The 16,202-nt window shown below is 37.0% G+C and overlaps 1 protein-coding gene across 5 annotated transcripts in view; it reads right to left on the bottom strand.

Annotated features, from left to right (window-relative positions):
- TRRAP (transformation/transcription domain associated protein) overlaps positions 1 to 16,202 on the bottom strand; it is a 96,463-nt gene that overhangs the window by 78,568 nt on the left and 1,693 nt on the right. For all 5 annotated transcript variants that reach the window (XM_086473317.1, XM_086473313.1, XM_086473316.1 and 2 more), the window contains exons 3-15: positions 12,356 to 12,466; positions 11,677 to 11,781; positions 10,896 to 10,979; positions 10,116 to 10,172; positions 9,252 to 9,377; positions 8,869 to 8,946; positions 8,542 to 8,630; positions 7,546 to 7,642; positions 7,039 to 7,177; positions 3,958 to 4,036; positions 2,704 to 2,938; positions 466 to 793; positions 247 to 344 (exon numbers count right to left, since the gene is read on the bottom strand). In XM_086473317.1, coding sequence (XP_086329443.1) covers positions 247 to 344; positions 466 to 793; positions 2,704 to 2,938; positions 3,958 to 4,036; positions 7,039 to 7,177; positions 7,546 to 7,642; positions 8,542 to 8,630; positions 8,869 to 8,946; positions 9,252 to 9,377; positions 10,116 to 10,172; positions 10,896 to 10,979; positions 11,677 to 11,781; positions 12,356 to 12,466 — 1,626 coding nt within the window. The remainder of the gene's footprint in view (positions 1 to 246; positions 345 to 465; positions 794 to 2,703; positions 2,939 to 3,957; positions 4,037 to 7,038; positions 7,178 to 7,545; positions 7,643 to 8,541; positions 8,631 to 8,868; positions 8,947 to 9,251; positions 9,378 to 10,115; positions 10,173 to 10,895; positions 10,980 to 11,676; positions 11,782 to 12,355; positions 12,467 to 16,202) is intronic.

Genomic DNA, 16,202 nt, shown 5'->3' on the forward strand with positions numbered 1-16,202 from the left:
CAAATATTTTTAGTCTGACCTGCCTGCATAAACATAGACAATAATGGCTGTTAAGAAAATAATTTGTTCCTTGGAAGTACTTTGAAATTCATAGAATTTCCTAATAGCTGTGGTCCTGAAATTGAAGATTTAATTAAAATTTACTATACATGAAATTTGTCTTTTAGCTGACAAAAAAATCCTTATTAAAAGATCCAACACAAAGTAACTTTATAAATAAAAGTGCTACGCAGCCACATTACATACCTGATAAATATCTAAAGCTTGCATTGCATATTTTACCAGTTTTATATAGATTTGAGTCTCCTTAGGTTGCAACTGCTTATTGGGAATGAATTGTGCTTCTGCAAGAAGATAAAGAATAAGACAGTAATCAACATTAAAAATACTATTTGCTTTCACACTAGAGAGTTTTAATTGTAGAATTACAAAAGATACATGTAATTAAATATTATGCAGTTTTACCACCAGGAGCTTTGCATGATGTTATGCCCCACGTGATTGTCTTGACACCACAGACCAAAGTTTTTACTAAGCTTCTGCAATCTGTGACCTGAAAAGTCTGTTTATCTTCTTTTTCTTTCTCCCCTTGTTTTTCAAATACGGGCACTGGTGCAGGGGCCACTGGAGTGGCTGGGGCAGGAGATGGAACAGGAACAGGTGCTGCATTTGCTGCTGTCGGCACTCCAGGTAATGCGGCTTCAGCTGCCCCGAGTTCAGACTGCGGCTTGCATTTTTTAAAAATTACAGAAAGCTGGTATCGTGCTATAGTGTGAAATTTCAGAACAAAAACCTAAGGCACAAAGAAGAAAACCAAATGAAAAAGCAGGGAGGGGAAAGAAAAAAAGAAAGTAAGTTTCTTCTGCAAAAATCTTTCTAAATTTAATAATACTAATACTTCAAGCATACTGAGACCAATAAAAGTTACAATTATTTCTGAAGTCATTCAAATGACAGCGAACATTTTTAACTGTATCAACAAAGCAGTTTGCTTACTTTTAACAAGTTCCAAAAGTAAAAACGTTTGCTGAAAACTAGTAAAACCATCAACTAAAAATTGATCTCTCTACAATTCTACTTAATTTAAAATTAAAAGCTATCTGAATTCATTTTTAAAAATAACACTTTGTATTTCAGTCTATAAGTATTTACTATTAAGCATAAAAAGCTCTAATTTTTCAGATGTATATGTATATATAATTATGTCAGATGTATTAAAAGATTTGTACATTAAAGGTTTAAGTTTTAGTTTTACGCAGCACATCACATTCAGAATAATCAATCCTGCAGAACAGTCGTCCCCAACATTTCTGCCTCTTGGCTGAGACTAAACAAAGAACATGTTGCACAATTTTCAGTTTAAAATTTTCTGTACTTCCCAGATTTTAAGGTCTAGATCTACTTGGCTTCCTCAGATATTTCCCCACTACCACTACAGTTCAGTACGCTCCTTTCTTCCCTTGATGTATCTTCTCTGAATTCATAGTTACAAACTGTGCTACATTACAGATTTTATTTTTTTTTAAAGTAGAAAAGTAGAAGTTTTGGAAGACAAATCCTACTAGAAGACTACCTCAGTTTGAGAAATCTGGAATAGAGGACCCATTAGAATGCATAACATCAAGATTTTTCACTTGCACTGTCACTTGTACTTTGTATTCAGGATGAAAGTCATTCACTAAACTAATGCTACCTTCAGAAAAAAAAAAAAAGCAGCACCATTCAGGGGTAACACCAAATAATTTGGAGATTACTAAAATGACTACGTCTCTTCCCATAGTGCATTCAGAACCATGACAGCCTGACTATGACAGAGAAGAGTCAAATTCCACTACAGTCAGAATTCCTAGGCCTCCCATTCCAAAAGAAGCAGCCACACAGCTTCCTCAGTTATCTTAAAGTGTTAACACACTAGATTTCAAGACCTGCTCTCACATCCCAAAATGAGATTATTAAACCAGTATTTACCCTAGATGTGTTTACTCTACAATTGAGTGCATCTTCATGTGGTGGCCAGAGAAATACTAGGCAACATTTTTCCATTAACAAGCTGGCTACAGCAGGCAGCTAGTGTTTCATCCTTATTACACCATGGATGACAGCTTTTTGGGTGCATTCCTGATTTTTAAAACAACAGCAACAAAAAAAAGCGTCCCTCAAAAAATCCTCCACATAAAGAAGATCCTTAAAGAGGATCAGCAGGTCTTGAATGTGCAGATATCTCACATTTTACAGATTGTATTGCGATATGACAAGGACTGATGAGATAATCCTCCTTCAGGGGTTTAAAAAAAAAAACCAAACCACAACACACCGCATAACCAGAAGGCATTAAAAAAATACCATTCTTATATAGTCTTAAGTGGGGAAGAAAGGAGATTACACCTAAAATTCAAAAGAAAAATTTAAAAAACAGTAACAACAGTTAAGCTACCCCCAGCATCATAGACAGCTTCCTGATTTGAAACAAGTCACTGAATGAATAAGCTGAGTTGACAAAGCATCTCCACTATACTTCAGATACTATCCCAGTTGCATAGCATTTTAAAAAGCCCTTCTCTGAAGTATTAAGATGAAATATAGTTTGCAGACTGTTTCTACATATTCTCATTCCTGAAGAAAGGAGAAAGTAAAACGTGATTGACAACCTACTATAAAATAGGATACTCAACTTATTATCAAATGTTTTAAACAAATCAATACCTCCAGCATTCTCATAAGAATGTCTCTACCATTTCCATTTTCCTGTTCACTTTTAGACCGGATACAGTCTACCAAATTTAGCAGAAGCTTGCAAGACATTGTCTGGATACTGCTAGGCAACGACTCATCATCAATGTTCTTGGCAAATAACTGGACAGCAAGGGAGAGATCATTGAGTGGTAAATGCTGACGGACATGATGTACCAGGTCTGCCAGTGTACTATATGCAAGTGGTCTATCAGTAAAAACAAGAAATGGAGAAAACACATTGAGGACAATTAAAACTGTTGTTAATTAAGACTTAACCAATAATTACTGCCCAAAGCTTTTTCCAACATTCTAAATCCAAATTTTCTATTTTTATATGCAAATCCAGAGTTCACAAGGCTTTTTCAATTACACAAGAGAATTATAACCTGTACAATCTAACCAAAGATACATTAATCTATCCCACAACACTAATACTACTTCTATGATCTTTCTTCCCCCATTGCTGAACATCCCCAGCACGTAATTTCACCTCCATACAGTTAAGAGCAAATTAGCATGTTTTAAGACACGGTTTAAGCAGTGTTGGTAAGCTGTTTCCCAACTAACCAGTAATGACTCCCCATTTCAAAAGTAGTTATCAAAACTGATAAATTTTAAAACTAATTTCTTTTCAAATACCAGGTTTAAGCATCTAGTAGAGCAAATACTTCTAAATCTAATACATGTTGTCAATGAACTACACTTGATACTTAAGCAAGAGGAAATAATTCTCCTAGTTCACATATCTTAATTTGGTCAGCAAAAGCACCTAAAACTAGTAGACTACTGAAGACACAAAAAAAATAAGTATTGTCCCCATCTATTTTTTCCAATTGCGAAAGAGTAAGTTTTAAGGTACTTATTAACAATACAGATTAAATCTCATTCACTGGAGACAAGATTTTGGCTGTTTCATGAAATATTGGGAAAGATATTGAGTGGATTTCACTGCAGCCACTGTTGTGCTCTGAATTCAAAAAATGAAATAAATATTTTTCATTCACCTGTTTATCTCATTTTGCCCTCCACTCATGCTACCATGTTGCACCATCAAACCACTCTTTACAGCAGCAGAAACCCATCTAATATTAGAATCTAAAAAAAATAGTTATTTAAAGCTAAGATTTAGGATCCCATACAAACATTGTTGTAAATATTAATAAACCTTGAAAGAAACCAGCCCCGGCAGGCACTCAGATAGCTATTCCAAAGTTCCTGTCATACCTCAGCGTTTCTCGGGCAGTGTATCCAGAGCCAATTAGTATAGATTCATCAAATAGCTTGTCCATACATGGAATAAATTCTGTAATTTAAAAAAAAAAAAAAAAAAAAAAAAAAAAAGAGAAAAAAAGAAAAAGCTACACATAATGATTGGCAACGGAAATAATTAAAATAAGATAGTTAAGCATCAAACCACTTAGGCATTTTAACTGAACTCAGGAAGTGTTTTTATCATGAAATTAACTCATGAAGCTTTTAAAAGGCAGTGCCTCACAAGGAAACTTTCAATTAACCTCTTGTGACTATGAACTCCACTGACACTTGCCCCTTGAGCAACATTACAGTAGGCAGTCAAAGCCACAGTATTGAGACGACAAAAACAGTTACACCTGGAAAGGGAAAAAATGCTTGTACTATTTTCAATTTTGCAGAACTCTTTTAAATGTAACTGATGAGGTACTGGGAAGGAGAAGTTTGGTCAACACTGTACAACATAAGTCTATTTTGTCTGGCATCTTACCATACAAGATCTATCCCAAAATATAAGGAGGAATACATGCAGCTGGGAGTCCAGGGCACAATAGCAAGATTTCAGTAACAAAAAAATCAAGTAACAATGCAAGACCAAAGAACCAATCAACAAACTTATGGAATTGATTAGGTCACTCCACCCTAAAGGCAGATGATGGAAATAGCAGGAAGGATTAACTGCTCCCACCTCCAAACAATGCAACAAGCTAAAACTTATTAGCAAATAAGCAAAAAGTGAAATAAAGAGGAAGAGGAACATCCAGCATCCTCCATTCTCCAGATTTCCAAACAATATTAAAGATAAAAATCCAGCATTTTCTGAATGAAATCTGAAATGGCCAAGGAATCAGTGAGGTCCACTCAAATGAAAGTGACAATGTGGCAGCTGTCTTTGTTTTAAGAGAATGTCGCATTCTGCAAAAATACAGAGGAAGAGAAAAGGAGAGCATTGGCATTGTTTTTTTGAGGGGGGGTAAAGATCTGGAAGACTCACAGTGGAAAAAGCAAATAAAGAATGAGAACAAAGATTTTTAGATGCAATCCACTACTTTACAGGGCAACTACGGCAGCAGCCATGACATGAGAATAAATTCAGCCATAGTCAACAAATAATACTGTGGAGAAAAAGCTGAGTCAAAAAGATGGTTGGAAAGAAACTACTTTTGATCATCAAACCACTCTGTTTGAAAAAAGGAATTACTCTTAGAAGCACTAGCGTTAGTAGAGCAAAGAGACTAAGACACAAATCCTGACAATGAAAAAAAGCAAAGGAAATGCAAATTGAAAAAAAGTAATGATTTTTTGTGTGCTGAACACATTTAACATTAATATTCCTGTGTTGTCCTACTACTCTTCAGGTGAGCTGGTAAGAGAAATTAAAGCAAAGCAAGCAACAATAAATTGTTTACACCGGACCACTGATTGAACTCTCTCATTAAACTCCGCAACGTAAGAATATTTTATATCGAAATTAAGAAATGTTCAAAATGTTCTGTCATTAGAATTTCAGATACGCCATACAAACCATTTTCGCTTGTTGAAATTAACATCTCGGCTAAAACTCTCAAAAGAAGTGACTTAATAGGTATGAAAATAGGTAAGGTGCTAAATTACATTTGAATTCTATCTTCTAAACCAGGTTTTTAAAGCTTCATCTATTATTTATGTGCATACCACATTTTGCTGATACGAAGTATTCGTAGACAGAGGCAGTCTTTACAGTGATACGAGTGGAGAACATAAGTACAGTTTCACCTCCACTCTCCCATTTTGGAATCAAAGTTCCACACAGACAAACTACATCACTAGGATATACAGCGATTGACAACTCTCAATCAACCCAGAAGACTCAATCTGAAAGATTATTTCACTGAAAACAATAATGCAAATAGCAAGACCCATAAACATGAAACACTTCCCTCAACGCCCATTTTTCCAAATAAGCTGAACTGCACCAGCAGAATGACTGAAGCCTTATCTTCTACAGATCTCCACATACTTTACATCCCACTTCTGCTCTTCCTCACACTCCTTATTCCTCCTTCGATACCTCTTCTCCTTAACATTTCTAAGCATTTCCTCCTCTACATCCACTTTGGGGCTGCCAGCTAGCCAAGAGCAGGGCTGGAAGGAAGCGTGATCAACATGTATATTAAAACGCCGGCCAGCTGACCAAGGTCAATGAATTGCCAAGCTCACGCTCCTGTTTATTCCTCCAATGAAGACATTGACTCAGGTTTTGCCCAGTGCCCAAACACTGAAGTTCACAGAGAATGCAAAACATCGTATCTTTAAGACCTCACTCCTCTGCTGAATTTTGTTTAAACTGGTCAAGTTCAGAAGTTATTAAAGAGGCTGAAAAATGTAAAACAACTAAGCCGATTTCTTCAGAAAAATAGTCAAAAGAAGCAGTTTTCCGTGTGACCACAATACTAAATTCCAGAAATGCGCTATTTTTTTGGCAAGCTAACAATATCTGTAAGACATCACACTGTCCCATAATTGCTGTTAGTAGAAGGAAAAGAAAGGGGACCCCACAGTAAAGATGAAAAGATAGACGTTAATGTTTTACAAAGTACACTCATCTCCAGTTTTGCAATTCTGCCAAAACAGAACATATCCACCAAACCTAGTTAACTCAGGCAGACCAAAAATGGCTTTCCTCTGCTATAAGCAAATACTGTGAGCTGAATCAAACATATGGTATCAGGTCTTGACAGAACTACTTCCACTCACATTAACAGATCAGTATTTTAAAGTATCCATACAATTGTAGGCACAATTACAAACCAGTACAAATTTTAACGTCGAATGGTAATTAACTGGAATTACTTGGAAAGCTAGAAAAGCCACTTGTTCAGTGTGCCATCTTACTCAGATGATTTTATTTTTTTAAGGAAAAACAAAAAATGCAAATCAAAAATCACACCCACTCCCAAAATAATCGGAAGTATGTAATAGTCCAAAACAAATAAGCAATATGCCTCTTAAATAGACAGAAACAGTTGAAATTTTTCCAGTTTATAGATACATTTTTAAAAGAGTACTACATACGACTCCTCAAGTCTGTTGTCAAGATGTGCTTAGCAGCAATCAGAAGCTCCTTCCGGAGGTGTGCTGTTTCGGCTGGACAATTGGAGAGCAGCTGCAACATTCCTTTTACCATTTGCTGAGAATATTTAGCCACCAATTCCTGTAACAAAAAAATAACATTAATACAATTACTATCACAACCTATTTTAAAGGTTTGCTCTACATTTGCAAAATAACATTCAATTAAAATTCACTTGTTTCTCTTTAAGAAGTCTACCTGTAAAACTAAAATACAATAGCTATTCCATACATATGTGGGGCAGGGGTGGAACAGAACATTTTTACTTCGCATTCGCACGAGAATACTTCTCAAAGGACAACCAAGTATAGCCCTATCTTCAGCTTTGGTACACTAACACTCTTCTCTCCTATCCCTGATGCACTGCACTCATGCTGGTCACTTGCATGAGATCTGCAACAGATCTCTGGTGACTTTAAGAGTAGCAAAGTTACAAAAAACTGACCTACCTGGTAAATTCTTATGATGTAAGCCAGAAAAGACAATGTTTTAATTTGAGCAGCGATAAAATCAGCATACAATTCCTTGTTGTAAAGTTTATGTTGCCTGAAATTAAGTTGAACAGCGGTTACGATTTTGTTCCTCCTCTAATACCTTCGTTCAGAAAATTCACTGAAGTTTCAAATTACATCATCTTCTACTGAGGCTCTTGCTTCACAAGGGAACAAAACCATCATAGCAGAGCCCATTTTCAGCAAGGCCTCTGCCATTCAATTCCCAGCATCTTATGCTCTAAGCAGAAATGCACAGCCCTGAGTCAGCCATACAACTTACAGCTTTCTACAGAAAGCCAAGCCAATACATTAGCACCAAACATTCGGCTCCATTCCCTCAACCAGGACAATTTTTTTTTTTCTCCAAGCAATATTCCCTCCCATAGACTTCTGTCTCTCTCAAGCTTCAACCACTTAATTCAAATCATCCGGGCAGACAGGGAAAGACAGAGATCTTACCCCTGCTGCCCTGCTCAGCACGACTTGCTGCTCCTTAGAAACATCTCTCTCAAGCAGGAAAAGCAGTACCCGTATCTGCAACATCACAAGACTTCACCTAAGCTATACCTTGGAAGAGCAAAACTGTACCACTGGTCGTATGGTAGAGGTTAAACAACAGCAACATGCTCTTCACATACTATCTGTGGTAATACAGATTTCTGTCAGAAACTCTATTTGAAAAACTGCATTATCAAATAGTAAATTAGGATCTACTGCACAACTATGGATTTTATCAGTGATATATAATGGAAATATCCAGATTTGCCAATTACTTCATCTACAAAAGTTTGACAATTTTAAGTCAATCATTGCTACTTTTGAGATGAAAAGCAGTTAAGACTAGAAGCATAAATCACAGGATATAAGACAAAAATATTTTGGGCGATATTGAATAGCAGGTTTAAGTAGTTTATCCTAAATATAATCAAAATACTGTTAAAATGCTCTTACCTTGCTTGAGCAGAAACCTGTATTATAATAGTGTTCATAATCAAGGGCACAAATTCAGCTACTACATTATGAATGTTCAGTTTGTAGAGCTTAAAAAAATAATATATAAAGTATTATTAGAGAAATTTACAAGTCACACTGTCAACTTATTTGAGAGCTAATCAGAAAAAAAAAAAAATCAAGACATCTCAGCAGCTTATTTTTAGACTACATTTTAACCTCAAAAATACATTACATGAATTTTTACTAATATGTTAGCCAGCAGAAGTTACAGAAGTCATTCAGTAATAAAAAGTATTTACATGCAAAATACTGGAGTATACTAACCTGATACATAAGAACAACAATAATAGGCAGCTCAGCCAAGACCTTTAGAGATAAAGATCCCCTGGGAATTATAGAATGCTGAAAGAAAGGACCTATGTTTTATAAACAGTTTAATTATTAATTAAAAAATTATTTTAAATACATTTTTAAAGAAAATGTTCATTTTAACAGCACTATATTTAGCAATAATAACCAAATAATATTATATTACGTAAAAATCATGTAATTACTGCTGCATAGAAAATACCTGAAAATTTTCAAACAGCTTCTACAAATAAAACCTGGCAAGAAAAACAGGCAAAAGAAAGCCTATTACCTTTACCTGTCTTTATGATTTGTGATACAGCCAGTCTCGTAGTTAAAAAAGCAGTTAGAATACTCACTGTTCTCGTTTCACTATCTTCTCGCTCAGGGTTTACTTTCACCACAATTGTTGTAATCATGCCAACCATTTCAGGAGTAGGAACAGTGTTCTCTGGAATCACCTGAGGATTCTCAAAATACCGATTCTACAAGCAAAGAACAGAAGAAAAATAGTAATGCTAGTAATAGTCAAAAGGCCATTTGTATCCAAATTTCTCCATACAATTTTTCCACACAGCTTCTTGCGGACAGTTTTTTCTTCTCTGCACGTGACGTTTACACTGCCAGTACCTACTAGGACTACACACGTATCCTGCAATCCTTCACTCCCACTATAGCAAGAAGCAGAAAAGCATCCCCAACGAGGTGGTTCTTTTGCTGAAGAAAAACATCCAAACAGATACTATCTAAGAGTGAGGAACAGCAGGCAATGGCCTCCAGAGAGATCACACACACTGAAGAGCTCTATCTGCTGGAAAGTATATCACCTCACCCTTCCCTCAAAAAAAAAAAAAAAAAAGAAAAAAGCCAACAACAAACAAACAAACAAACAAACCCACCAAAAAAAACACACCACAGACCACTAAACCACATTTGGCTACATGGACACCACTGCAGTCAACTGACTAGTGCTTTATTATACAAGTTTACCTCAGTTTTCTCATACTAGTAAAACCCTGCTAGAAATAGAAGGTTTTCTAACTCAAAGTCTAAATTTTTTCATTTTTAGACATAGTTTTAACAAAAATTTTTAACAAAAATACATTTACTTTGTATCACTAGATACAAAGTAATTATGTTAATATCTTTTAGAGATAAAATTAAGAAATAAAAACCTCATTTTTTGACAATAGAAAGGGCAATTTAAGAAATAAAGAGCTTACCACTACTTTGGGAAGTTCCTTGTAAATCTGTTTCACAAAGTCCAAAAAATGATGGATCTAGGAAGGAAGAAGTTCGTTTACCACAAAGAAAAAAAATTTTCACAATTCTAGAATTTCTGTATTAACAGTAATCTTTAGTCACCACTAGAGTATATTTTTCATTATACTTAAAAAGAATTTGGAAGTGTTCTCCTATTTCCTTCCGTTCTGCCAATATTAATTCAAATTGCACTTGGAAAGAATCCGATTTACCTATCATCTCAACATAGTTCCAATACAGTATTATTATACATAATTACTATAAACCAACTAAGTCTTCCCAGGAGAAAATCAGAGAGGGGAAGCAACAGAATAAAAATTCAAACTTTCAAACACTCCTTCAAGACTTCCAGCAGAGAAGCAAGGGGGACAGGGAGAAAGAAAATGATAATACTCCTTTTCTAGGATTTTCTCTTCACAAACTAAAAAGGCACAAATTCTCTTCTGTGAGAACTTTATTCCTCAGTCTAATCATATTGCCGATAAACACTTAAAGCAAAGACAACTAGGCTTTAACAGTGTGTTTTTTCACAGGGGTGCCAGCACTACGCAATCCTCTTTTAAAAATTATTTTAAGGTAAAAAAAAATATATATATATAAAAATGTAGTTACCACAACAGGTCAGCCACCATAAAAAGACAGCAGGAAAAAAATGAACAAATCAACCCACTTGAACAAACTAACAATTCTGAAGAGCACTGCAGGAAGTTCTGTACCATATAACAAGATTTATGACCTACTTCTTGAGTGATTGCTGGTCGGAACTGTTTGTGCAATTCAATAATTATTCTTAAGCAAATCAGTACATTTTCTTCATTCTCTGTCTGAAAAAAAGAGAATCTTTAGTGAGCCTACTGCTGCATTCTTCAACTACTCTGTAAAGACTTCCAAATCCCATACAATTAATCTCAGCAACATATAAATTCTCCATAAATATAATTTGCATGAGCAAGATGCCTTTCCTTCAATGTAACTTTACCTTGCAGCCTTAGAGCATGGCTAAAATTAAATTCACCCCTACTGGAACAAAAAACAGATGTTTCAGCCACTCTGTACCAGCAGACCTGTTTCTAATGCCCCACAGACAGAGGCACACAAGTGGGGCTATTCACACACTGAGGCACCTCCACACAGACTAGATTATTTTCTGGGAGCTTCAAATGACAATGTAAAATTGTCAACGTTAAATTCCAAGCAGGAAACAAAACAAAGTCCCTAGAATAAGGTATCTGCACTTACGTAAGCCAAGAAAGTGTTCATGAATGAATCTTGTCTAGCAAGAGAACAGTTCCTTGCATTTGTAAAATCCAAGCTTTTAAAAGGCAAAAAAGAATATGCAGAGAACCTGTAGACATTAAGATCTCACAATGCTGAAGCCTAAATAGAATGCCCTTCCACTCCTGATCCAGAAGCACAGCTACCTGAAATCCTACCCCAGCAACTTTTTGGAGACCAAGAAAGAAAAGTAAAATCTTTCTGAAAATTCAAAATCATTTTAAGAGACAAAACAAAACAAAATACCTCCAGAAATCTAAACATCACAGACAAGATATTTTTGGTATGAAGACGAAGATGTTCATTTGTCGGTATTCTGTGAATTATTTCAAGCACTAGCTTTCTGAGTTGCTGTAAAAAAAAAAGGAAAAAATAAAGATATAGAACTTTTTAAAAGCACACAAATACAAGCAGTTGCAACATCTTTTCAGCTTAATACTTCCACATGCTTTAAACAACAACAAAAAAAAGTTACTTCACGATGTAGACATATGCTTCTATACAACATAGAACGCTTCATACTACACAGATATGTGAATAAGGCACATTAAAATTTACATTGGAAAATGAAAGTTACCAGACTCTTTAAGGAACTCAATTTTAAGTGTTTAATGACATAGATTCAACTTTTACCTTTCATTCCACAGTAAAATCAGTAATTTGTACCAATGTGTCGTGTTTCAGTGAGAAAGACAATTCTGTTGCACCTAGGTTTTCCTCACTTTTCACAGAAGCCCAGATTTGCAAAGTTTGTAAGTAACTTATTTAGAAACTGGACCTTCTCAATCTCACTCCAAATGACAGATCTATTTTTAACAACGAAGTCTATACAGAAATCAGTTCATTAGGTTAATCAAGTTCTTCACTGAACAAGTAGTCTGCTGCACACAGTGCAAAAAGGTAAGAGATGCTCCACACACTTTACCTGTGCTGGCTTCTCCTGCAGAAACTGAACTTCTCCATCCTGTAGAAAGGTAAGAAATCTAGGGATGATGTGTTCTAGGAACGTAGAATATTGAGGAGATGATGTCACATTCTAATTAAGAACAAATAAACAAAACAAACAAAGAGAAAACACCAAAAAATGAGGAGACCAATCTAATAGACATTACACAGATGATACCAAGTTACATTCAAAGCCACTATTAAACATTTTCAGTGACTTTTTAATAGATTCAGTGATTACGCATCTGCTGCCACGCTACAGGGCGCTATTAGTGAAACAAACAACAGTGAATACAAATTAATCTCTTTCCTCCAATCCCAACAAACTGTATTACGATTTTTTTTCTATCGTAATACTTTCACCTCACTTAGGAAAATGTAATTGGCATAACATACAGCTATTTTAAATGGGGAAAAAAAAAAAAACAAAACACTGTAGATGTTCTTGAACAAGACAGACTGACAAGAACACTCACATTTCATTGCTCAAGGATTCCGAAGACACTTCAGCCACCATTAAATAGAGATTTTAGTTATTTCTGCAAATACGCGTACATCACTCAACTGAGCATTACTTCCCAATGTGAAAACAATCTTGCACTACTGTCCACTTGTAAAGCCAGAAGAAATATTAAATGAGCAAGCAACTGCTACATCTGTCTTAAAAAAAAAATAAATCTAACTCAGTCACTGTGAGGTTTATTTGGAAATTCAGCCGTAGTTTATGTATGTGCATTGAGGCAATCCTCTGAAGTATCTGTGCTATAGAAGCATACTGGTCTGTTAATTAAGCTACATAAGAATGCATTCTTCTGAAAAATCTATGTAAGTATTTCAGGGGTTTATTCACATTATTCTTTGGATAACATGAAAGTTTTATAAAGCCACCTCCTTTTATAGATTTCTACCACTATTCTCTACTTCACAGTAAGATCCCGTAACATGCAACCATAAAGCGTGTCACACTAGGCACTGCCAAACAAAGTTTTTTTTTATTTCGAGGCCTTTCCAGAAAGCAGACAGATATCATAAGAAGGGCACAAAAACATTTCAAATGCACATGCTGGTTTCGGCTGGGATAGTTAATTTTTTTTTTCATAGTAGCTAGTATGGGGCTCTGTTTCAGATTTGTGCTGAAAACAGTGTTGATGATAAAGGGATGTTTTAGTTACTGCTCAGCTCTTCTACTTATCACACCACCCCACCAGCAAGTGGGCTGGGTGTGCACAAGAAGTTGGCAGGGGCCACAGCCAGGTCAGCTGACCCCAACTGACCACACGGATATTCCATACCATATGATGTCACACTCGGCATATAAAGCTGCAGGAAGAAGGAGGAAAGGTGGATGTTCGGAGTTAAGGAGTTTGCCTTCCTAAGTAACCATTACACGTGAGGGAGCACTGCTCTCCTGGAGATGGCCAATCACCCACCTGCCAACAGGAAGTACTGAAGGAATTTTTTTTTTGCTTTGCTTGCATGGGTGGCTTTTGCTTCACCTATTATTCACCTTTATCTCAACACGTTAAGTTTTCTCGCCTTTACCTTTCCAAACTTCCCCCCATGACACCAGGGGTGAGGGTGTAAGCACCTGTGCGCTGCTTAGTTGCAGCTGGGGTTAAGCCACAACAACGCAAGATGGGGACATTACCAACAGCTGATTAGTCCACGTCTTCTCTTCACCTCAAAGGTCTTCCAAAGAAAGTGTATCTGTACCTTCTCCTCCTCCACTTCCTCTTTCAAATTTTTAAAGACTCCTATCCTCCCCAACTTTATGCCATAAGAATGGTCCTACTTTGGGGGAAGAAAGGAAGGAAACTTTCCAACAAGAAGTGGAACACATATTGCTGCACTGGAAAGCGGCTCATTAAATCTCAAGGAAAAGCACACCTTCACAAACGCAGCTTAGATTTCCGAAAGCACCTTCCCAGTATCTTTGCTAAACAGCAAAGGCACTCCTGGTATCTATGAATTTCTGCTCTGAACCATACAAGAAACTAAAACCCCCACTACTCTAACCAAGTTCAGATTTGTGCTGCTGGCACAAACCATCTGAAACAGCAATGGAGGTCGATTCTGAAAGCTTTTTCTCCTCCAAAACAGAGTCTGGAAAGACAATAAATACACTCTTCTCTCCCCATTTGGAATCTAAAATCTCCATGAAGAAACGGAAAAGGAAAAAATTGCCCTCAAAAAAATAGTTTTGAATCTTATTTCTCAGAAATTATCACATGTTTCCATCCAGAAACTGGTTTAGGAGAGCAATATCCCCTGCTAGCCCTAACAACTAGCCCAACAACTGGCACTGTCAAATGAGTAACATTATGGTGAAGCACCTCAGTTTTAAACCTCACTTCAAGAAGCCATCCAGAATCAATCTATGTTCAGTTCCACCCCTAACTAGAGGCATCAAGATCAATAATACAGCCAACAGAATCTGAACACTAACTTTCAACAAACAGCTGATTTTTGTAAAAAAAATAATTTTATCTTGAAGTGAAAAATAAGACCTGCTGAACTTCATAGCTATCAGAAGCTGAAGTAGGCAACAGAGAAAAGTCAATAAGGAGACTAAGGAAATAGAAGATGCAACTATCTAGCATAACAACATGCCAGATGCTGTTTAGTATCTTCATCAATGACACAGACAGTGGGATTGAGTGCACCCTCAGCAAGCTTGCAGGTGACACAAAGCTGTGTGGTGTAGCCAACACGCTTGGGGGACAGGGTGCCATCCAGAGGGACCCGGGCAAGCTGAGAAGTGGGCCCGTGTGAACCACATGAGGTTCAACAAGGCCAAATGCAAGGTCCTGCACCTGAGTCCCGGCAATCCCTGGTATCAATACAGGCTGATGGATGAAGGTATTGAGAGCAGCCCTGCTGAGAAGGACTTGGGGGCACTGGTGGATGAAGAGCTGGACATGAGCTGGCAATGTGCGCTCGCAGCCCAGAAGGCCAACCGTATCCTGGGCTGCATCAAAAGAAGCGTGGCCAGCAGGTCGAGGGAGGGGATTCTCCCCCTCTGCTCTGCTCTGGTGAGATCCCACCTGCAGTGCTGTGTTCAGCTCTGGATTCCTCAGCACAAGACAGACATGGATCTGCTGCAGCCACTCAAGTGGAGGGCACAAAAATGATCAGAGGACTGGAACACCTCTCCTACGAGGAAAGGCTGTAAGAGTTGCAGTTCTTCAGCCTGCAGAAGAGAGGGCTCTGAGGAGACCTTCTAGCAGCCTATAAGAAAGATGGGGGCATTTTTTTTTAACAGGGCCTGATGCGCTAGGACAAGAACTAATGGTTTTAAACTAAAAGAGGGTAGATTCAGACTAGATATAAGAAGGAATTTTTTTTACAATGAGAGTGGTGAAACACTGGAACAGGCTGCCCAGAGAGGTAGCAGCCCCATCCCTGGAAACATTCAGCAACCTCATCTAGCTAAAGATGTCCCTCATTGCAAAGGGGCTGGACTAGATGGTCTTGAAAAGGTCCCTTGTAACCCAAACTATTCTGTGATTCTATGCAACAATACCGCCTGCAGCCTCCAAAGGAAAAAAGAAAACTAGAATTTTATCAGTGGTTCCTCTTGCTCCCTCAAGTGTTTCCCAACAAATAGAACTGTACCTCAGCATAAGTCAATTCACCATCTCTTTATGTAGGATCACGCTACAGAATCAAGTGAGTTCCAAGAGAACATTATCAAAACAAATATTGAACAAGTTCTTCCCTACTGAGGCCAAGAGCAAAGAAAATCAACTAGGCCTTCAGATTCTAAAGAGATCACTAGACTAAGCTGTTACAACTATTCTTTTAGTCAGGTAACAAATTATTTCAGA

This window comes from Leptosomus discolor, chromosome 14, assembly GCF_034619465.1.
Source record: "Leptosomus discolor isolate bLepDis1 chromosome 14, bLepDis1.hap2, whole genome shotgun sequence".
NCBI classification, from domain to species: Eukaryota; Metazoa; Chordata; class Aves; order Leptosomiformes; family Leptosomidae; genus Leptosomus; species Leptosomus discolor.